This window comes from Microtus oregoni, unplaced genomic scaffold, assembly GCF_018167655.1.
Source record: "Microtus oregoni isolate MIOR12 unplaced genomic scaffold, Mior012 000155F_ref0000269, whole genome shotgun sequence".
In the NCBI taxonomy this organism is placed as follows: Eukaryota; Metazoa; Chordata; class Mammalia; order Rodentia; family Cricetidae; genus Microtus; species Microtus oregoni.
The window spans coordinates 458,488-481,134 of NW_024544810.1; the positions used below are offsets into that span (position 1 = coordinate 458,488).

The window sequence follows — 22,647 nt, forward strand, 5'->3', positions numbered from 1 at the left end:
AGAACAGTCACTTCTTCTATGTAGGTCATTGGTCAAAAGCTTGTGATTTCAAAACAACTCCAAATCATATTAAGAAAACCTAATAATATATACAACAAATCTTAGCCAAAGATCTGGGGGCCAAGGGCTGTTTTGTAATTGCAGCGTGCTTAGGTAGTTCAGGCTTGAGGGACTTGAAAAGGTGCTAAATAATAATACAATTAATTTGGGCTGCCTTCCAAACTCCTCTTTTAGCTTTGCAGGAGAGAGGGAGAGTGAAAACTGGTTTGCTATTCATAGCAACATGTGTGTGGCTCCATAGAGAATAGAGCTGGGGATAAATAAAAGAGAGCTTCGTGTTGAAAAAATTACCCCAGCTTTTTACCACGAATCCAAGCACAGGATGGATCATAAAGCCTTTTCTTTCCAAGAGACAGAACAAGAATACTCTCTGCTATGGTGGAGAGAAGTTAGTTACAGAGACAAATGGAGTTGTTCAAGGGCACTCAGTGACTGGCTTCCTATAAGCATGTCCTCCGTATTCAGGGAGTATGGAGTTATCAAACCCCTCCACTGCATCAGCCACCCACAGATCTTTCTGCCTTAGAGAGCTCTGAGATTATGAGGCTCCACTTATAAGTGAGGTTATAACCTCAGAGAGGTTGTCTTGCTCTGCCCATTGTCACAGACCCCAAGTTTCCATGAACACATAAAGGTTTCTAAAGTCACCTCTGGAAGGAAAGACCAGAGTGGTTAGCACATCTGATGGGTTCGGAACTCGCATCATTATTGAGAAATGCTCTAGCTTTAGCCTTACCACAATTGTATCGTGTTTCCCTAGGCAACTATTGTCCTCCTCAGCTGTCTGGTTCCTCAGCTTCCACAGTGAGAGGATTAGACCTAAGACAGCTCTGATGTCTCCTTTGTAGTCGATAAAGTTGTCTGGAATGACTAAATGACAATGTAACTTCCAGTTTGAGTCTAGATCAAGCTGAAAGCATTTATATAATAATTGAGTCTTTGCATCTCATTTCCCTCCATCTCCAGCATACCTCCTTGACAAGGTCACAGGAAAATTCAGGTGACACAAAATCTGAAACCCACTAAAAATATAGCCTAACATCAAACAGGGAAAGTCAAGAATCAAGTATCAACCAGTGCCTGTTCCTTTTCCTTAAAGCATATGGATGGTTTAGGAAATCTTAAGTATTCCTGTGCAATTTAATCTCGATTTGCACATCACTTGGCTGGTTGCAAGATCCAAAATTATTAATAAACCCCTCCACTACCGTTTCATTCTAAGTACAAAATAATGTCATCATTAATTGCCTTTGTTCTGAGCTCCACCACGGTGCCTAGTTTATCAGAGGCCCTCCTAGAGACACCTCGCTCCTCCTGTGCCTTTATCCGTAAACCAAGGCACCCACTACTCAACCCTCTTGCCAACCAGCAGCATTCACCAAGAGGAGGCAGGAAGAATGTGGGTGGAGGAGAGGCTGTGGGAGGCTTAGCTAAAAGTAACTATTGCCTTTAGGCACCACTCAGAGTGGGTGGGGGTGGGATCTTAGCACATCCTCTCTGCAGCCAGCTGGGCATGGAGGTGCATGGCTTCTCCTCCTCTAATGAAGGCAGGCAGGCAGAGAAATCGGCTGCCAGAGCCATTCCAAGAGCTGGCTGTAGATGAACAATACTGGCCTGCTCTGGGCCCTGAGGGTGAGATTACTCAGCATAGGGCTGCATCCACGGCTTCTTTGCCTCAAGAAAGCTAATGTGGTTTACAGAAGATTCTGTGTTCCTGCCACCCTTTTCCCACTGCCTAGCACCCAAAGGCCAGCTCCCCTCTGGGAGGTTACATAATACTCTTCTTCTCTCTTCAGCTTTCTTACTTCAACCAAATCTCAAAAAACATTCAGACCCCAGAAAGTATAGATCCAGAATCCTGGGAAAAGGATACTGGTTTACAATGGCCAAGAACCTGATATGAGGAATCAGGACCCATCACTGCAACCTTGGACACCGGACCCCAACTGGGTCTTAGTTTTCTTCCTTGTATGAAAGGAGTGGAGCAGTGTACTGCAGACTGGTCAGGTATTTTCATCTCTTCCCCATAAGCAATTCTAACCTTAGCCACGCACCCATCCATGGGTATTCTGTCTCCCACTGGGAAAAGGCATCCTTCTCCCCAATCCCCCTAGTAAGTAAGGTATGCATTGACAAAGTGATAACCTGGACCTTTCCAGTCTCTTCTCTATTCCTGTCATAAGGTGCTTTGAAACCAGACCCATGCAACATTTTCCTGTCTTATGTAGATTTTTTCCTTCCTTGAAAACATGACTCTTCAGCTGGGCAGTGGTGGCACACGCCTTTAATCCCAGCACTCGGGAGGCAGAGGCAAATGAATCCCTGTGAGTTCGAGGCCAGCCTGGTCTACAAGAGCTAGTTCCAGGACAGCTAGGACTGTTACACAGGGAAACCCTGTCTCGAAAAACCAAAAAAAAAAAAAAAAAAAAGACTTCTCTTCTCTATTAAAACAACTTAATTTTAGCAACATAGAAACTGAGATAGAGACCTTGATGTGGCGGCAAGGTGGGTAAAGAGTCATAGCCTGTTCTATTGGGTTAATGCTTTTTCTAGTACTTTCTTCTTCTACAGGTCTGTCTTCTATATACTGTCCTCTGAGCACGCACACACAACTCTGCCACTTTTCTCCTATCAACTCTCAAGATACTTGCTAGAAGCTCGGTTGTTCAAAGTAGGCCAGCAACTAGCACAGAAGACTGGCAAAGGCAGGGAAGAGCTAAACTCGGACACATTCCTCTCAACTTCTACTCTTGTCCCCCTCTTTGGTCCATGCTTCAAAGCCTCTTAATGACTACTGCAGTATGTCAGAGGACCCCTTTAATTCTCAGAGTTGTAACTACATCCTAACCACAATGTGACTACACACAAGGCAATGCAAGAGGTAGTGACGGAGGGCTGAGTTCTAGGTCAGGCACTACCTACCACTTCCTTTGGTGTAACATTAAGAAAGTTGGCTTAATCCTTCGGAGTCTCATTTCCTAAACAATGGAGTTGCTAGGGGACTTGGTTGAGTATCTTACTTATATACTACTGGTAGTACTAGTACTAACCAAATGAGTGACTTCTTAATGTTCAAAGTGGCTCTAAGCTGTCAAGGCAGCCAGTCCTTAACTCCTGGGTTTCTCCCAGGAGTATATGAGACTGGTTCTGTATTTATAAAAGACAACTCTCAACTACTCATATGACATATCTTTTTAACAAGCTGCATCCCAAACTGGCATATGACTCCTACTCAAATCAGTAAGGGATTCCTTTCTTTCCCAATGGCCAGAAGCTGGCTCAAAGAATGCAATCCAAGTTTCACTTGCTACAGAGAAAACCTATTCCAAGTGTAATTACAAAGGCAGACCTATTACTTCCATAGCCATCCTACGATTCCAAGGCTGCTGAAATGAACCACTGTATTGCCTGCAGCATTTAAATAATATTAAATAGAAAGTTAGCACTGATTATTTGAGATGGAAGAAATATGTGAAACCATCTAACTATCCTTATTTTGCAAATGAGGAAAACAAACTTCAGAAGGTAAAAGTAATTTATTTATAGTCACTTAGGAAACTAGCAGAATATGCATTAATACAGCAACTATACAGAAAATGATGTTACTAAAAGATTCAAACTATCAAACGATAAAACTGATTATAGTTGTTCCTTGGTATCCCTTGGATATTGGTTCCTGGACTCCTTTCAAATACAAAAATACAATATTATACTCTATGAATGTCCTTCTTTATACTTTATTGTTTTTACTCTAGTACTTGGGATAGAACCCAGAGCTTCACATACATTGAGCCGTAACACTGTGCTATACATGAAGCTCAACCTCCCAAGTTTTTTAAAACACCTCTAGACTATTTAAATAGCCAACACAATGTAAATGCTATAAAAATAGTTACTATACTACATTCTACATATGTATTTCTCTTCTAATTTTTTCTATTTGTGGATGCAGTAGAACCTGTAAATACAGATAATCGACTCATTTTTTAAAAAGTAGTCTGGTACCACACTACTCCTTGCCTAGAGTAGAGTTTCCTTGAAATGGACATAAGCCTATGGAACTCCTCATGACTCCCATAATTCCTATATATTGTTCAAATCTGCAGATCTTTCATATTCATATATATATGAAACTACAATCAGGGCAAGCTAATACTTCCTCTGAATCATTCCACCCCAGCCACACTTTCCCATCTTTGGTCGCTTTTAGAAAAATATTGATGTGAAAGGCACACTGTAACCAACTCCAAAAGAGAGAGTCTATGAACTCTTAGTCTTGTTAATTCCCCAAGGTGATTCTAACATATAGCAAGGCAAAGAACTACTGGGTTATGGAAAGAATTTGGCAAAGCAAAAAGGAAATCAGGCAGTTTACAGAACCCTTAAAACAAAAATATATTCTGTTTTAAAGCTATATCCATGATGGTTAACATTCCTGACAAGCAAAAATTCCAACTATGCGACTGACCTTCAGCTAAATTCTGTACCCAATTAGAGAATACCTGATTTGTGGACACTGAAAGAAAACAGGGCACTGTGGAGCCTGCAATAATACTTACCAGAAGTGAGATGCCAAGCAACATATTATTTTTCTAATGAGACCATTAGTTTGACATATAATAGCTATAAATGCGGTGTATCCTTGTGCCCATAAAGCATACAAAACAAATCTCATGCAATTTTGTCCTCATCAACACAATGGTAGGACAGATAATGGCACTAATAGATGAAGCCAGCACTTATTGACCAAATACATAGAAAAACTGAGAGACTCCAACTTCAAAGGAGGCACTATTAAGATATCAAAGGAGTAATACTAATTTCATCATACAGAACAGTCTTTGAATCAACTTGTGTAATGCATTTTCAAATTTCAAATAATGCAGTACTACTAGAAATTGCTAATCTTTTGTATATTAACAACTTCAAACCTCCAAAAGTCTGAAACAGTACATACACATAAAAATATTTTAACTGATACAGTGCTGGTTAAACCTGAATTTCTTTCACAGAATGAGAAAAATTAAAACTCACAGAGTTATAAGAATAGACCAATCAAAACAAAATATGACAAATTTTGAAACAAAAAAAAAACCTAAACTGACTTAAAAGACCAATGTCCAAAATGGACTGTATTAAACCCAAAAGAGTATGTTGCGTATCTGAATCGGCTGGAGGAGGTTTACATTCAATCATTCATTTCCTAGAAAAATCAGAGCCCCTGCATATTTGATCTTAGCTGGGTGCCAGGTTGAACAGCATGATCAGTTTGAGGAGCATGGTTTTTGTTGTTGCTCTTGGTTTCTAATTTTTGGTGCTGGACTAGGCAGTCGAGGGTCTGTGAATATTAAACAACCTACCCGATCTTGGCTAACACATCTGAAAATCAATATATAAAAGAATATGTGCCTCCAAAAGAGCAAGTGCATGAAAGCTTAGTTCCTCCAAAACCTTTTGTATCTTAGGTTTCAGCAATTCACTTTGGCTTTTACCTTGAAGATTCAAAATAGTGACATTTTCTTTTCATAAGACTGGCTAAACACAACTGTTTGGTGATTTTTTCATGACATTTTATGGACTAACTTTTTTTTTCAAAAGTACTATATAAATGAAAGGTATTATAAAGCACTAAAAATGTAAGCATGCAAATCCAGAGGAGTCACGTGACTTCAGGAATGACTCATCCACACCCCCTTCTTCAGCTGACCCCTTTCAGCTTCACACTGATGTTCCTCCTTCCCTGTTAGAAAGGCATACCCACGAGCTCTTCTCACCTTTACTCTTTTCTACTGTAAGTCAGGGCAAGCATCCCTGCCCATTTCCAATGGCTAATATGATGTGAAATTAGAAAAGATGTACAACCACTTTGCAAACTTTATAGGACCATGCATTGACAATGTGTTACTGACAAAGCCATTAACAGCTTCTTTCCTGGAGGCCTTTCTCCTTTCTAGTTTTTCCACGTTGTACTTTGGTGCCAGGGCAAAGCATAATGAATTAAATATTCTAGAGTGCTAGATCCATAGGGACAGAAGGAGACACTCTGGGCACATATTGGAAGAACTAAGCTTTAATAAAGGATTCTTGGAAAGCCGGAGACATAGCCTAGAGAAGTTGCAAAGCTTTAAATAGGGTTAGAAAGGGCTAGAAAATCGAAGATTTGCTTCCTCCATTACACTTCTTACCAAAAAAAGCGACTAGATATGTATGTAGATGCTTTGCAAGAGGTATTCTGGGAACAAAGGCTCAATTTTCACATTGCACACCATGGGATCAGAGGCAATGGTAGCAGATAAGCTAAAGAGGACATTCAGTCCCATCGTTGCTACCACCACAGTGTCTCTTCTGTGACTCTGAATCTGAACCTCACCACACATTGGGACATCTCATCCATAAGTTTATTGTGATCCCTAAGTTCTATGAAAACTTACACACACACACACACACACACACACACACACACACACACACACACACACACACACAATCACACAGGTGAACGAGAGCCCAAGCCCGATTCATCACATCAGCAATCCAAACGACTTTCCTAACTTGCTCCACTTCCCAGTCAGACACTACTGAAACACAGAAAAAGAACATTCACAGCTGTCATGCACTACAGCTGGGCTGGCAAGCTTCCCTGAGCTACAAACAAAATTCCAGCAAACTACAGAAGCAGATATTGCAGGTCTTGACAGGTGAGACCTGTCTTGATGAATAAAATATGCTGGTCAGCTCGTTCTCACTAAATTATCACTTCACTGTCTCACTGCCTAAAGCCAAAAATTGCTGTAAAATGTTTCTTTCAAGACCCACACTAAAGGCAGGCAGTGAAATGGCTCGGTTAATCTTCAAAATGAGGGTAGTAAGTAAAGAGAGAGTGGAACTCGAACCATTTTCCAATAAACAGTCACCATGGAAGCTCAAAGCTGGGCTCTCCATGTCCTGTGAACATAGATTTTGTTTTTATCTTGTTCTTCCCTAAAGAGCATCTCTTCCAGTTTTGCTGGCTTCCAGCTTCTGTTGAAGAGAGACCAGAGTGCCTGTACCTTTAAAGAGTGGGCTCTGAAGCTCAGTGGTTGCAGGGTGATTCATGGGTTACTAGGATACCAGTATAAGGCATTTTATTTAACTCCCGGGTGGGGAGCTGAGGGCTAAAATCCCTTAGCATGGATTTAGCACCCTCCCAGTAGCAAAAGCTTATCCTTTATGCAAAAGGATAAGAGACTAAGGAAGGGAACTAAAGGGCTTTATAAGAAAAAGTTTAAACAAATCAGAACTCAAAAGCCTATCCTCTTCCTTACATCTCAAGCACTTAGAGTGACAGATGAGTGAGGAAAAGGGAAAGTTATGAAAAAGGCAGAAAGGAGCAGGAATGTGTCTCATTTTCTTACATTTCCTTCTCCTGGTGCATACATTCGCATATTTGAAGGGGAAATATAAAGACTTTAGAAGGCACAGAATTAAAGTCACACCAGTACCCTGTTGTCTACTCCCTAAACTTACTTCTGGCTGCTCTGAGGTGGCTTGTTGTCTCACTAGTAACAGCTCTTGAATTGAATTTGTAAAGTATGAGCCTTTATACCTTAAATTATTGATGGTAGGGCTCTTTCAAAGTACTCCTCTATTCTAGCATGAAAGGCTTTAGGTGATGACAGGAGACATTCATCCAGCCCTAGCGAAGGCTCTTTAGAACTGTGCAACTCGATGCTATCTTCACAGATTCCTACACCAAACACTCTCCATCCACACTCAGGAATATTTGCAACCCCCCCCCACAACCACACACAGATGAATATGCACCTACATCCACAAATATACTGACACCACCACACCCACATCCATTCCCAAAGGCTTTCTGGCAAGGCTTTGTCAGGCATTTCATGACATTACTCAGTCATAAACCTGGGCCAAAAACTGGCTATAGAAACTCCTTTTCCCTTTAAAATAAAATAAAAAGTCAAACGCATTCTAGTGTTGGAGTTCCTATTTCTTGACCAGGTAGCAAACAACAACAACAAAATCCCTTAGGGAAAAATGTATTCTGCAGATATCAGACACTATATATATTTTTTTCTCTCCCAATCCCTTTGGTTAATAATTCATTTTCCTTTTCATTTCCCTCTGACTTCAAGCCCTTATGGGTGCCCAAAAATCACAGAATGCTAGAACTTCGAAGTCACCTGGAACAAAGATTTCCAACTGTCAATGTTATAGGGAATCCCAAACTCACTGGGGAGAGAGGGGGAAAAGTAGTCCACTGTCAAAACACCAGTGAATGGAGAAAACAGATCTGCAGCTACCCAGGATTGAGCTTTTCTCCACTCTTCAAGATTGTCTCAAAAACAACAAGCTTACTTTAAATATTTCTCTGAAGCAAACAAGTAAGAAATTTTAAAAAAATTACACAAGATTCTCATTTGAACGAGGTTCTTATTTCCACCCAAGTGGCCGTCACAAAGAGACCAAAGGATGCTAAATATGAAACCACTGCTAGCAAACTTCTCAAATCATACTTCTATCACGGTACCAAATAAGGAGGAAAAAAACCAGCTCAGCTTCTCACAGTGAGTCAACCAGATTATACCTTAAGGTTCAAAACCTCAACTGATGCCATTAAATAATGTTCTCTTGGTCTATCAGGACAATTTCAATGCCCCCTCAATAACCATTTCCAAAGAGACTGAACAAGACCTGAAAATTGACAGCATAATGCTAGCTGATTTGCACATCACACATGAGCATCCACCCACATGAGTATAGCTAGAAGCATGTGTGTGGGCGTGTATGTGGCATGATTCACTGCTGTATGAGCCAGAAATGGCACCGTTTCAAGTCAGGTAAGCAACGGAATGAGGAATATCTGCCTGCACCAGCAAAGAGAAAGAAGAGCAAAAAAGAAAAAAGAAAAAAAGCAAATACTATGTACACACTGGTATCAGAAACAATTGTTTACTTAGCTTTGCCAAGAGGTATCTCAGCAAAAACAGAAATATATATGTATATATAATATATGTATGTATATAATATATATATATAATATATAAAAACAGCAATAACAGCAAATACAACAATGCCTATATAAGACATATCTCAAATTGGAACACCAGCTAGCTCACGTTTCCCAAGCTCGCATCCCATTACACGTCCTTTTTTGTGTTCAAACTCTTAATTTAGCACATTACATACTTACAGTTGGATGAATGTTTCAGAGACCTCTGTTCTTAAGCAACAAACAAGGAAATAAATCTCATCAGCACTATCAACTTCTATGTAAAGTAGTTCATGAAGACCACCGCAAATGGTATTAACCCAAAGGAGCCAAGCCCAATACTATTAATACCCAATACTATTAGTCACAAACTATATAAGATGCCGGATTTTGTTTTCTGCGTGAGACACAGAAAAAAAATCCTCAAACTCAAATCATGGGGTATAACATCTGTAAAAATGAGCCCAAACATCTTTTCAAAATCCTCTCTTGCTAATTTAAAATGCAAAGAAATACTTTTTGTTCTACTCCATGATAGCAAAGAAAGTGACACTTACTGCTTTAGCAAATGTTTTAGCGGTGGCAGCTTTCCAAATCAGAAACTGGAAACCCGGAACAGCAAAATTGAAATTCAAAGGACACAGTTACTAAGTGCCAACTCAAGGCACCCCAGTGTGTCACTTCCCAAATTCTTGCTCCTCATTTAGAGACTATTTTCCATAAATCCGTTTCTTGCATAGGTTTTTCTTCCTCTCTAAACAACCAGTGCAAGACTTTCACCGAATGCCAAAAAATTCAGCATGCTCTTCCAGAAATACTTTCCTCCAACCCCAGCCCCAAACAAACACGAATGTATTCTGATAGCAAGAGAGAAATTTTGATTAAAATTTCATAACAGAGTTCAAAGGTAGTTTTTAAGAGAATGAGTTAACAAAACATCACAAATAGCAAAGCCACCTTAACAGGACACAGCTAGTTCTGCAAACGTCACATAAAGAATGCATACGAACATGCACACTTAAACAGAAAACATTTCTTACCAACAATTTTACTCAAGCAATAAGCAACTACACTCACAGGCAAATTTAAAAGACAAGACATGACAAAAGATTTAGGGAGAGATAATATACCAACGTCATACATATCACAGCGAGGCCATGTTGAAGCTCAAAAAACGTTTTCCCCCCTGAGTATGAAAGCTTGTTCTTTCTCTCCCTCTCTTTCCCTGTCTCAGACTGTCTCTCTCGATTTTTTCCCCCTCGGAGGCTCTTGGGATGAAATCAAAGTGAGAGTTCGCAACAGCTCAGGTGGCTGGACTCCATTCAGCGCGTTCCCAAGAAAAACATGAGTATGACATTGACAAGCAGGAGGACTACAATCACGGCAAAAACGACTACAGTTTGCACATCCAGGGTCATGGTGCAATGCAGAACACTGTAGTGTTCCAGGTGGGGGGCCGGCAGATTGGGAGATGTCAATCTCTGTTCTGTCAGACTGTCCATACAGCCACCATGCTAAAAAGGAAAGGAGGAAGTCAGATGGTTAGGGAAGGTCTGGGTTTGGCCCCCGAGTCTGGTTCGGGGGAGGGAAGGGGGTTGGAGGCAGGGGCTTTTGCTTCCCTCCCCCTCACGGGACTGGACTGATCTTTCTTCGCTAGCTGAGAAATCTTAGCTTGAGCTGAAGACAGCAGAGTCCAGCATTCTCTCTTGGGCGCCAATGAAAAAAAATCAAAATCCTGCTTTTCAAAAAGAAAGGCAAAAAGAACCTATCGGTTCTCCAGAGCCTTCTGTCTGTCCGGGCATGCGTCCGTCTGTCTAGCTGGCTACCGGTCAGTCTCAGTCTCCCCTACTCTTTCTAGTTCATTAGCTTTCCTAAGATGCCTCGTCTGCTAGCTCTGTTAAAGGGATTCCAGGCTACCAACCACTCTTCCTAGCCTTTCCTAGCTGGCCCTCTCCCTCTCCTCTCCCCACCCCCACCTCAGCCGGTAGGTTGCCTTTTTATTCACGCCGGGACTGGGGGCGCCAGCGTGAGTCGCTGACAGAGACGCCTACAGGAGAACAAGCCAATAGCAGATGCAGCAGCTGCTCTGTTCGGTGCCCGGAGGCAAGACTTGAGCTGGTGTGCTAGCAGTAACAGCCAATCCGGAGAAGCCAAGGCTCACAGAGTCTCCTCTCTCTCCCTCCTCGGGAGCCACCAACAGTCAGTTTTTACGTGGGGGTGAAGAACTTGTGGAGGAAGGGAGGGTAAGATACTGAAGGACGAGGGAAAAGACTGAGAAAGGGGGAGGAAGCAAAGAGAATCAAATGAAAGGGAACTGGCATAAGAAAGAAGAAGGAGGAGGGCAGAGAGAGCATGTATGGGAAGCAGAAAAAGAAGGAAAGATGGAATAGGACAAAAGAAGAAGAAATAGAGGATATGGTGAAAAAAGAGAAGGGTGAGGAAAAGCCAGGATAGAGGATGGAGAGAAGGGAGAAGGAATAGGAAATGCAGGTAGGTAGATAGGTAAGTTGGTGGGAGGCATAAAACTTGGGAGTCCCTCTGGAGCACAGGCCAATAAGAAGCAAATATGTGTTTGTCCACTGCCTAAACTAAATTACTCACAATCAGCAATAAAATGTCACAAATCAGTGCTGTGAACACAACCGTTGGAACACCAACTTAGCCACAATTCAATTCTCTTTGGCTTTCTCTGCTCTGGCTGCTCTGTCCTTCTCTGCATATGGTTTCTTCATGCTACAGTTAACACGCACTCTCCCAGCCTTCAGAGTACGAAGAAGGAGAGCTAACTGTGGGTAAAATAGTTGCTATATATAAACTCTGAAAAGTCTTGCAATCATCGCTGTGTTCAGTGTTTACAACTCTGTGCCTACATCTAGAGGGAAAATGTCTTGAACTAGAGGCCAGAAGAGTTCAAATTGACTCCTAGTTTTTGACTGTGTAATTTTCAGGCAACTAATTTCCCTTCTCTGGGCTTCCTTCTACATTCTGCTGCATAAGAAATAACTTTTCTGAGAGTAAAGTGCAATCCCAGAATTCCAACTGCAGAAGAATATGTGTAATTTCTACAACTGCCTGAGTCCTCAAGAAGGAAGAACATATATATATATATATATATATATATATATATATATATATATATAATCTCTCTAAGCCTTTCATGTTTTTAGATTCCTATGACCTTCAGAGTCAATGGGTAGATAACAGGGGAGGGAAAAAAGAAAGTGGATTAGCTAGAGATCTAACAAACTTGATTTGCAACTGTTAGCATACGATGGATTCTTAACAGGAATGGGAACTGTTTGCTATTCTCTAGAAGTCTTTGAGACTCAGGCAGTCATTATCTTAATTAAATTATTGGAAATTCTGAATGGGTACAAGTCATAAATAAAATAGTCTCGAGCCCTTTGGGATAGAATAAACTCCAAATGAGACCACGCTTTACACATTTTAGCTCATAGAGCAGTCACTTGTGAATGATTCTTGAGAAAACAAAAACAAAAAGCCTGAATCAGATCAAATTTTTAGATCCAATTATCAATTACCAGACACACAGAGAACCAAAGGGGGTGGGGCTACTGCAGTACAGTGATTCTGATAATAAAATGTACACTGTGAGAAACTACAAGATCAATAATCCAGTTTTCACAAACAAATTTTGATCTCTTCACAAATAACTCAGTGGCCTGAGGTAGAATTTGGGCATATTAGGTACATGTGCATTTATGACATATGAAACACCTAGAAATCTGAACATAAATCAAATAATAATGTTGAAGAATTACTATTAAATATTTAGATATGATGATAGTGACTAACAAAATAGGAGGACTAAAGGTAAACCTTTGTGATCTTGGATATGGTGTCTTAATTACGGCAAAAGCACAAGCCACCAAGGAGAAATTAGTTAAATTTAGTTAAAATTAGTTAATAGCATCCAAATTTAAAACTACTGTCTTCAAAGGATGCTATCATATGTGTGGAACCCCCCCCCCACACACACACACCAAAAGAGAGAAATCCTTGCAAATAGCATCTGACTGGAGACTTGTATCTAGAATAAACAACGAGTTCTTACAACTCCCCGAAAGAAATATGACTCAAGGGTTGGTGGGATGGCTCAGAAAGCAAAGCTCTTGATGAGCAATCCTAACAAATTTGATCCCCAGAGCCCATGAAAAGATAGGAGACGGGAAGCAACTCCACAAATTCGTCCTCTGCCCTCCGCGTGCATGCCACAGTATATGCACTCACGCAATAATAATAATTTTGAAAAAGAACTATGAGCCAGCTAGGTAGCTCAGCAGACAAAAGTGCTTACATCCATCCAATCCTGATGGACTGTGCTACATCCCTGGAACCCACACATTTAAAGGAAAGAACCAATTCTCACAAGCGTCCTCTGACCTTCCCACGCCCCTCCAATACATTATAAATAAAATATAATAAATATAATGTAGTACAATCATTAAAAAGAAATATAACCCAATTTAAAACTCATCAAAGGATCTGAATAGCATTTATCCAAAGAAATGGTCAATTAATACATGAAAAGATGTTCAACATGGTTAGCCATCAGGGAAATTCAAATCAAATACGGGAAATGCAAATACAGGATATTCATTACATCATTTTTGGTAATGAGATACAAATTTACACTCACTGTAACAGTTTAAAACGAAATGCCAGATAATGAGCTTAGGGGTATAGCTAGGTGGCAAAATGCTTGCCTGGGATGCAGGAGACCCTGGGTTGGAACCTAGAAATACCAAAAATTAGAACTTTCATACAGTTGATAGGAATGAAAAATGATGCAGACAGTTTGTGAAATAGTCTAAAAGTTCCTCCAAGTTAAAAAAAATTAGAATTAGCATCTGATTAAAAAAAACTCCACTCTTAGATATATACATAAGAGAAAGGAAAACAAGTCCACACACAAATTCATATAGAAATGTTCATAGCAACATTATTCATAATAGCCAAAAGACCAAAGCAGTTTAAGCAGTTGAATGGCATACATTCACTCAATGAAATATTATTCAACCATAAAAAGAAATATTGCTTATTTGTGATTCCGTTAATCTGAAACACTCATGTATTTAAGGTAATGCTACTTAGCAAAGTATCTATTTCAGTTATATACAAATATAAATGCAAATATTAGTTTGTGATGTGAAATGCACATTTTTGATAAGTAATAGCCAAAACAATTTGGCATCTACTTTTGTAAAGAAAGAGACATGGTTTCTTTATTATGTGCCTCAGGCTGTCCCAGAGAGCCACCCTACCTCCAACTGCTGGGATTAAAGGTATGCACTACCACACCCAGCTTGAAATCTGCTCTTAGATTGTTAAGACAAATATAGACTCTCATGACTGCTATATTCCATATAACTAGAATTTTCCTCTAAAGAGTTCATCCTTATCCAGTTCTGCTTCTGTGCGGGCTACTTTTCAATTTGCTATAACCAGAGTCATCTGGGAATTAGAAACCTCCGTTGAAGAATTGCCTGGTCAGATTTACCTGTAAGCCTGTCTGTGGGACATTATCTTGAATGCTAACTGATGTAGGAGGGACCAGAACGTTGGGCAATACCATTCCTAGACAGATGTACCTACACTATATAAGAACACTAGGTGAGAACAGGTTTCCAAAAGCCAGCTAACTGCCAGGGACTGGTCCTGATCTCACTGCTAGGAGCCATACAAAGAGACCAAGCTATACAACTGTCAAACACATGCAGAGGGCCTTGGTCGGTCCCATGCAAGCAAGCTCCCTAACTGTTGGTCCAGTGACCAGGAGCACAGGTCCGCTGTCTCTGTGGGTTCCCAGTCATTCGTGAATCCCTGAATCCTACAATCCCTCTTCCCTTTCTTCAGCGGGAGCTTAGCCCAGTGCCTGGCTGTGAATGCTTCCCCAAACTGGATTGGATTACCTTGCCCAGCCTTGACGAAAGAGGAGGAGCTAGGTCCTGCCTCAGTTGAGTGCCAGGCTTTGTTTAAGTCCATGGGAGGCCAGCCCCTTTCTGAATGGGGACAGAGGAGGAGTGGAAGGGGAGGAGGGTAGCTGGGGAGCACGGGGGGGGGGGGGCACAACTGGGAAGAGATGAGAGAGGATAAACTGCGTTGGTATGTAAAAGAAATGAAAAAAGTTATTTAAATAATTTTTTTAAAAAAATTTAAAAATAGAAAGGTAGCTGAGCATAAGCCACTGAACAAGCTAGAAAGCAGCATTTCTACCTCCTGATTTCTGCCTGAGTTTCTGTCTGTCTTCTCTCAGAGACTGACTGTGCCTCAGACGTGTAAGATGAAACAAACCTTATCATTATCTAAGTTGACTGTGTTTGCCATAAGGAGCAGAAGAAAACTAGAATGACTTCCTCTCTTTCTCTGACCCCTCACCCTATGATAACCCAGCTTTATCCCTAGGTTTCCATAGAAACAACTTCTTGGGTAAGTTTCAATCCCTGTCTTTCTCCTATGGCTTCCTCTCTTTCCTAAAATGTCCCACTGCCTTAAAGATGCCATTTACACGACCTGTCTTCAGTTTGCACCTGGGCTTTTCTGCATCTAGTCATTAATGTCGCGGCTTCTCAAAATCCTTTTAATTTCAGCTCTTTTAGCCTCTCAATTCCATACTGCTCTTCAATTCTCCCGAAGCTTGACTTGCCACCTACATTACACACTCATACACTTCCTTTCAACAAATTCGCTGGGCACAGTGGAAGTTAAAACAGACAGCGGCCTTTGATTACAGCTCAGCAGATAACTTACGTCTCTGGTGTTGCTACTCAAGGAGCTCTCCTGAAGTCCAGGATGAGTCTCCAACTGCTTTCTCATCGTGTCCTTCTAAATGTCTCACAGGTACCTCAAAGTTAATAAGTCGAAAGAACAAAGTCATCTCTCTCCTACTGCTGACAGCATTATTCTTCCCCTTCAGTTTCCTGCCTTTTGAGGATGGCATTTACACAACAAAATAGCAAGAAACAATTCGTACATCCTGTCTCTCCTTCATGTCTCCAAAAAGTACCCGGTATCCAGAATCCATTGATTTCCTTCACCCTCAATTTCTTTCTTATTTGTCTCTTTTGCTTCCGCTTGCTACTACCTTTTAAAGGGTTCTTCTTCATCTCTGGTCTATTACCATCCATTACCTGGTCCCTAGTGTGACTCTGCCTCCTCAGCTCTGCCTCTACTCTCTGGCCCAAATTATCTCTCTCAAAGGAATTTTTTTCTTATTAATCCTATGATGGATAATGTGGATTATACTCTAAGGTAAAGCTTGCTTTTGTATATAGCCAGAAAGCTCAGAAAAACAAATCCAAAAACTACTCAACAAACTCTCTCCTTTTCCAGACTCCATGGTAGCCAGCATTGTGGATGTGCTAATAGGAGATTTGAAGGTAGAACCCTGGATCATTTCTGCTTCTGTTCCCAAATACCATGGTGAGGACACTGGAGATTTCTGTAGCTTTCTTACTATAAATCCTAGTGCCTGGTGATTATCTCTGCACTTTCTGAGACCCAGAGAATGGGCCATTTTTCTTTATCTGGAAGATATGAAATAGTCAGAACAATGGCAGCATCTTGATTTTTGAGAAAGCAGATAAAGTAAAGCAATCCCAGAATCCTTGATGCCACACCTTGCCCCTTGTTGCAGAGGTAGGAATTACTCTGACAAGGTTCTGGGAGTCAATCTTGCAAGTGCAGCTCCAACCTTGCCTTTCCAGCCCATGCATCAATTTGGTAAACCCTTGATTTTTCTATATTAAGACACGTTCTGCTGAAAACAACTAACATGCTTCATTTCTTCTAGCTGAGACTCAACTTACATAATTCCTTAGCGCTAATGCCTTCAGTGGCTCCCCACTGCTCTTAATGACAAATTCTAGAGCTGACATACAATGTCCTGCCCACACGGTATTCTTTGATCTCATTAACTTCAGCTTTTACGAGGGCACTTGCATTTTCTATTTCACAGTTACACAGAACCTACAGGGGCTCTGGTACTCTACCAGGTTTTTCTGGCTTCACAGCCTAGGTAAATTGTTGCCATCTTCCCATTCCCTGATTTAAAGCTCAGTTCAGGTGTCGCCTCCTCCAAACAGGCTTTCTCTAACCATAGTTTCTTCAACCATGTTCATTACGGTGTCTAACATCTATCAAGTACTTCATAATCATTTATTAAATGCAAGGATGTTGCCTTCATCCACCAGCCTCTGCTCAAAGAGTTATATCTTCTGACAAGAGAAGCAAGGCCTTGTGGGATCACAGAGAAAAATCTAGCAAGCAGAGTAGACCCGAGAAATTGTTGCTACCACGTCAGGCGCCATTCTGTTGTAATATGAGCGGCGGGGCTGCATCCCCAGCACCCCGGCCGCCTGGTTAGCTTATGGCCGAAATAACAACACACAAACTGTATTCATTTAAACACTGCTTGGCCCATTTCTATCTAGCCTCTTCTAGGCTAATTCTCACACCTAGACTAGCACATTTCTAATTATCTGTGTAGCCCATGAGGTGGCTTACCAGGGAGAGTCTAGCCTACGTCCATCCTGGGTTGGAGCTTCATCGTGTGTGCCTCAGAGAGCAGAGCTATCCCCGCGTCCGCCCAGGAGAGGGGAGCATGGCATCTTTGCTCCAGAGAGCAGAGTTGTCGAGTCTGAGCTCACTTCCTCTTCCTCCCAGCATTCTGTTCTGTTTACTCCTCCCACCTATGTTTTAACCTATGAGGGCAAGCAGTTTCTTTATTACTTAACCAATGACCTTCCTCCATCACTTTCAATATTCCATCTTTTGTGAATTGAAAAAACAATCTGTTCAAGATTACGTGGATAACTATTGGCAGAATAAAAACCAAAACTTTTTGACTATGCCATAAAGGTATAGGTAACTTGTATTCAAAATGTAAAACAAAAACTCCTCTCATTTTAAATAGCAATAGTTTCCAGCCCAATTCAGGCTTTCTGCTATTAAGTATGAAGGGTTCTGAGGCTCTCTTGTCTTCTGCAATGTCATGGTTCCCTACTTTCAACTCCAATATTCACAATGATGAGAAAATTCTTCCCTCCAGAGATAGCTGCTAAACCTTTGGGTAAATCTCAGTTGGTAGCTACCACTTTGAGACAGATATTTTCACTACTCTCACAGCTACGGATGAAAAGGTGTTCATTCATGAGAGTATGAGGGATATAAATATTTCCAAATTCATGTTATTTCTTAGGACCCATATTCAGTTACACAGAGAATAATAAAAGTTAACACTTATTAAGTACATGTTCTGTGCCAGGTACTATTCTAAGCCCTTTTATTGTGCTATTTAAATTCTCAGAACCTTATGAAACATAATAATACTGTATCTATTCTAGATGTATGAAAACTGAAACAAAGTGAATCAAATAACTTGTCCAATGTCACATTGCTAGCAACAATCAAATATAAATACAAACAATATAGCTCCTTTACATGATAAGGTATCTCCTGGGTCCTGGGGATAAATTGCTTCAATGTTCTAAACTGGGCTTTGTTCTGGGAAGGTCATTAATAACAGGCCAGAAAATGGAGTTTATCCCAATTAGGAATTTTCAGAAGCACGATTCAAGAATCCTGTAACTTGACATCACAGAGCTGCAGTCCAACCCCCTTGACATGGACTGAGCATTGATCAATCAGAAAGGCCTTTAACTACAGGAGTCTGATTTGCATGGCAGAAACTGCACAACTGGAAATCACATACAGTGTGGATCATTCTAGCCTCACAGAACTATGCACTGGCCAATCTAGACAGTCCTTAGTACAACGACCCAATTTACACGCCAGGAAACTGCACGTCTTCCAAATAGAGACAACATCCCACATGCCCCGAAGTCCCCCATTCCCACCCATCAGGACCCCCCTGCCCTAAATTGCAAGTAGCATTCCAGATAATACCCTGCCCACTGTCTTCTTCCGGTGTAGCTACTAAACGATTCTTCTTATTCTGATCTAAATGGTGAATCCCTTCCTGTCACTGTACTGCCTAGACGCACACTCAGTCCAGTACAGGTTTCACTGTTCTACTCTCCCAGATCCAGAAAATGTCTAGGCATGAAGCGTTTCTTTCTGGCAGCTCAAAGTTCATTTCTGATTAGTTTTGGTTAATCATGTTTCAAACAGATCCCAAAGTCTCACTTCTGCCAGAAAGCAATCTCAAGAAAAGTTTCACATTTTACCTTGACCCCTCCCACATTCTACCCACTCGTCATTTAACCCCCCAGCCTGGCCTACTTGTTAACTCTTGATGCTTGTAACAATCAGTCTACAAATACTGAGTCCGTGTTACCTATGTTACTAGAAGCTCTTGGACTTTTATGTCTGTCCATTCTGTTTACGAGAATCAACTTCTGAAGGACAAGAACACCTGTTTAACTATTCAGCACAGATATCTGCACTACTCTAAAATGAGCCCAATTCGATAAGCAGTTACTCTGACAGCTAACAAGGTTATCAGAAAGCTTGCAATCTCATGGAGAAGACAATCAATGATGTACAGAATTTAAATGCTATATGTTAAGTGTTCCAAGCACAGTCAGATAATTAATGAAGTTGTTAATGATTAGAGAGTGAGTTGTAGAATTTAATGATCAAGGAGGAAAAATAGACTGTTTCAATGTTCCTACATATAAATCTAGGGAAGCAAGAGTAGGACATACATTCGGCACACATGGTACTGGGCTTAAACATGTTTTTATTGAATTACCCGCAGAAGTCATAGAAGATGGAATTGTTATCATTATTTTAAAGAGGAAGAAATTACTTCTAAGTGTTTATGTCATTTGGTCACATCCACATAGGCATAATATAGAAACAGAAGGACTTGAACTGAAATTTGTTTTCAAAGTCTACTCTTTTCTCTGATACATTTCCAAGTGATAGTTCTCAAGTGTTTTTAAGTCATCTATTAGCGATTCAAACTCGAATCCCTCCTAAACACTTTCCCCTATACAATACTTTCCACAAAGAGAAATGGAACATCTATTTTGCATTTTTTGTTATCTGTGCACACATTTGTCTGCATGTGTGCATGCTTACCTGTGTACAAGTGCCTGCAGAGGCCAGAAGATGATATCAGATCTCCTGGAGCTTGAATTAAAGGGGATTGTGAGCCACTCAGTTGAGGTACTCGGAGCCTAACTCCAGTCCTTTGCAAGAGAACAAGTGCTCTTAATCAGCACATCTCTCCAGCCCCCAACACCATCACTTCTCCCAAGGTTTGCTGCTTTTCATTGGGTATCTTTCAGAGCACGTATCCAAGAATCACAATGGAAGAGACAAAGGAGAATAGAGTAGGACTATCAGCACTCCTGTTCTGAACACTCACCTTCCTTTCTATTCTTCAGTAAAAATAATTCATCAAAATAGTTGATGTTCAAAGGTGCACCCACAATGCCTTGAGTAGCTCATCACAGAATGTAGATTTAAAAAACTAAAGCTTTCACATAGAAGTCAGAAGTTCAACCTCCGTTTCTTGGGAGCTTTGTATCTTCCAACATGTCCTTAATGTTCCTTTTTCTCAAAAACCTTTTCAGCGCTAGCTGAAAATAAGCACTGATTGTTTAAGTCCTCAGCAATTTGGCTGAAGGTGGAACAGGCATGGCCTTGGATGCGAGGTGGTTCCCTAAACACAAGATGATGAATCACTACTTTGAGTTAAACAAATAGATTGCCTCTAATTAGATGGTGGTGGGCAGAGTTTTGGAGAGTAATCAAAGAAGGGGAATGAACTGGACACTCTATGATCACCTCTCTCCTGACTATCTACAAATTTAGCTCTTTCGCCTCCTCAAAATTTTCCTATCCTGACCACTTTCTCTAACATTGTATGCCACTGCCTAACCTTTAGCTTGCTTTTCCCTTAAAAACCTCGCTATGACCTGAACTATTACACAATTCTTTGCTTATTGATGTATTGTCTCCCTTTTATAAAATGTAAGCTCCATGAAGGCAGAGACTAGTTTTTTTTTTTTTTTTCAGTTTTTCGAGACAGGGTTTCTCTGTGGTTTTGGAGCCTGTCCTGGAACTAGCTCTTGTAGACCAGGCTGGTCTCGAACTCACAGAGATTCGCCTGCCTCTGCCTCCCAAGTGCTGGAATTAAAGGCGCGCGCCACCACCGCCTGGCACCAGAAACTAGTTTCCTAACTGCTCTACTCTGCACTCAAAATTTACTTAGCACTCAGCAAATACAGATTTAGGGACTGAACAACTAAATGAGCAAATGACTAAGTGGAAAAAGGACAAAGTACAGGACTCGACTGAAAGTAGGATATAGAGAACGTCCATCATAGAAAGCATTCTCAGCTGCAGCTTGGGAATACCAGCCTTTGCTTCACAGGTCTTCCTGGCCCCTGTAAGAGCCTTGGATAGTAAGAACTCCACAAGGAACTAAAGGAGCAGACTACAGGCTGAGAACTGCAGAACCTCTTCAGTTTTCTTTTCCCTGCTGACCAGTAGGAAGTCTTTCTTCAGGAAACTGCTTCCTATACCGCCCTCCTGTGGCCAGCAGGCATGAAGAAGCATATGAATAAATACAGAAGAGCAGCAATTTCCTCCTGTTCCTTTGCTTAGATCTATTTCAATCCTATTTCACATTTATTTTCGGCCAATTTCAGTTCTATTTCAAACAAGCTTGTAGGCCAGGCCATCTGTCTCTACTCAGGGTACAGAGAAGACTTGTTAGAAAAGAATAGTAAAGATCCAAAAGGCCTCGCAGAGGACAAACAATGCTTTCCTCTAGGATTGTGCTCTTTCTGGGGTAGCCAAAACCTTATTTGTATCCATTCAAGACTGAAATGGACAGAGAGTGCATCTGTCAATATCAGGACTGAATGTTTAGTTTTGGAGCCCAAGCTCCTAGACAGTTCCATTGTTGGTCCTCATGACTCATGACTCATTCAGCCAGCTACCGCTCTCTAACCTTGTTGCCTCGGTTTTATTTGCAGGCTTCTTTTCAGCTCTAAGACACTGGATGAACATTCAGGACACCAAGCACTCATCATTAAATTAGTCATAGAATTTTGCTAATAAGAGAAACTAAACAAGAATTACATAAAAGAGGAGGAGTTGGGGTTAACACGACCAAAATAAGTTGTATGAAATTCTCAAAGAATTAATGAAATGTTTTTAAATAATAAGTAGTTAGTTTTAAATAAATAAGTAGTGAGTCAGATTATATAAATAAGCTGAAAGTGGAGTAGGAGGAAGACAATTAGTTCAGCTGAAGAGTTTTTCAGGAGCTGGATGATATGTGAGGGAAGCTAAGGAACTGGGTTTGAAAATTTATGTAGTTTGCTGAAGCCCAAGACAGCTCTGCAACCATATCCTGAGTGAACCTGTTAAGAGAAGCCTGGATCCCACCAACACTTGGGGAAAATATGTTTGCAAGACAGCGGTTTCTAGAAATCCATGAGTGTCCAGCTAAACCTGCAGAAGCTCTCAGTAGACTGACAAGAAGAGGCCATACAGATTTGGCGTGTTAAAGCAGCATGGTACACAACAGTATTGTGCTGTATGATCTTTTGGATAAAAAGGAGGAGGAATAATGCTTCCTCTGCTCATATCTA

The 22,647-nt window shown here is 40.8% G+C and overlaps 1 protein-coding gene across 13 annotated transcripts in view; it reads right to left on the reverse strand.

Moving 5' to 3' along the window:
- Nucleotides 1-22,647, reverse strand: part of LOC121445061 (rho guanine nucleotide exchange factor 9) — a 166,509-nt gene that overhangs the window by 121,804 nt on the left and 22,058 nt on the right. For 3 of the 13 annotated variants that reach the window (XM_041647053.1, XM_041647043.1, XM_041647052.1), the window contains exons 1-2: nt 10,183-11,013; nt 9,610-9,654 (exon numbers count right to left, since the gene is read on the reverse strand). The exons of 1 other annotated variant lie outside the window; for it this stretch is intronic. In XM_041647053.1, the coding sequence (XP_041502987.1) occupies nt 9,610-9,654; nt 10,183-10,191 (54 nt within the window). In that variant the 5' untranslated portion in view covers nt 10,192-11,013. 9 more of the 13 variants (XM_041647055.1, XM_041647049.1, XM_041647054.1 and 6 more) reach the window with 7 other exon arrangements.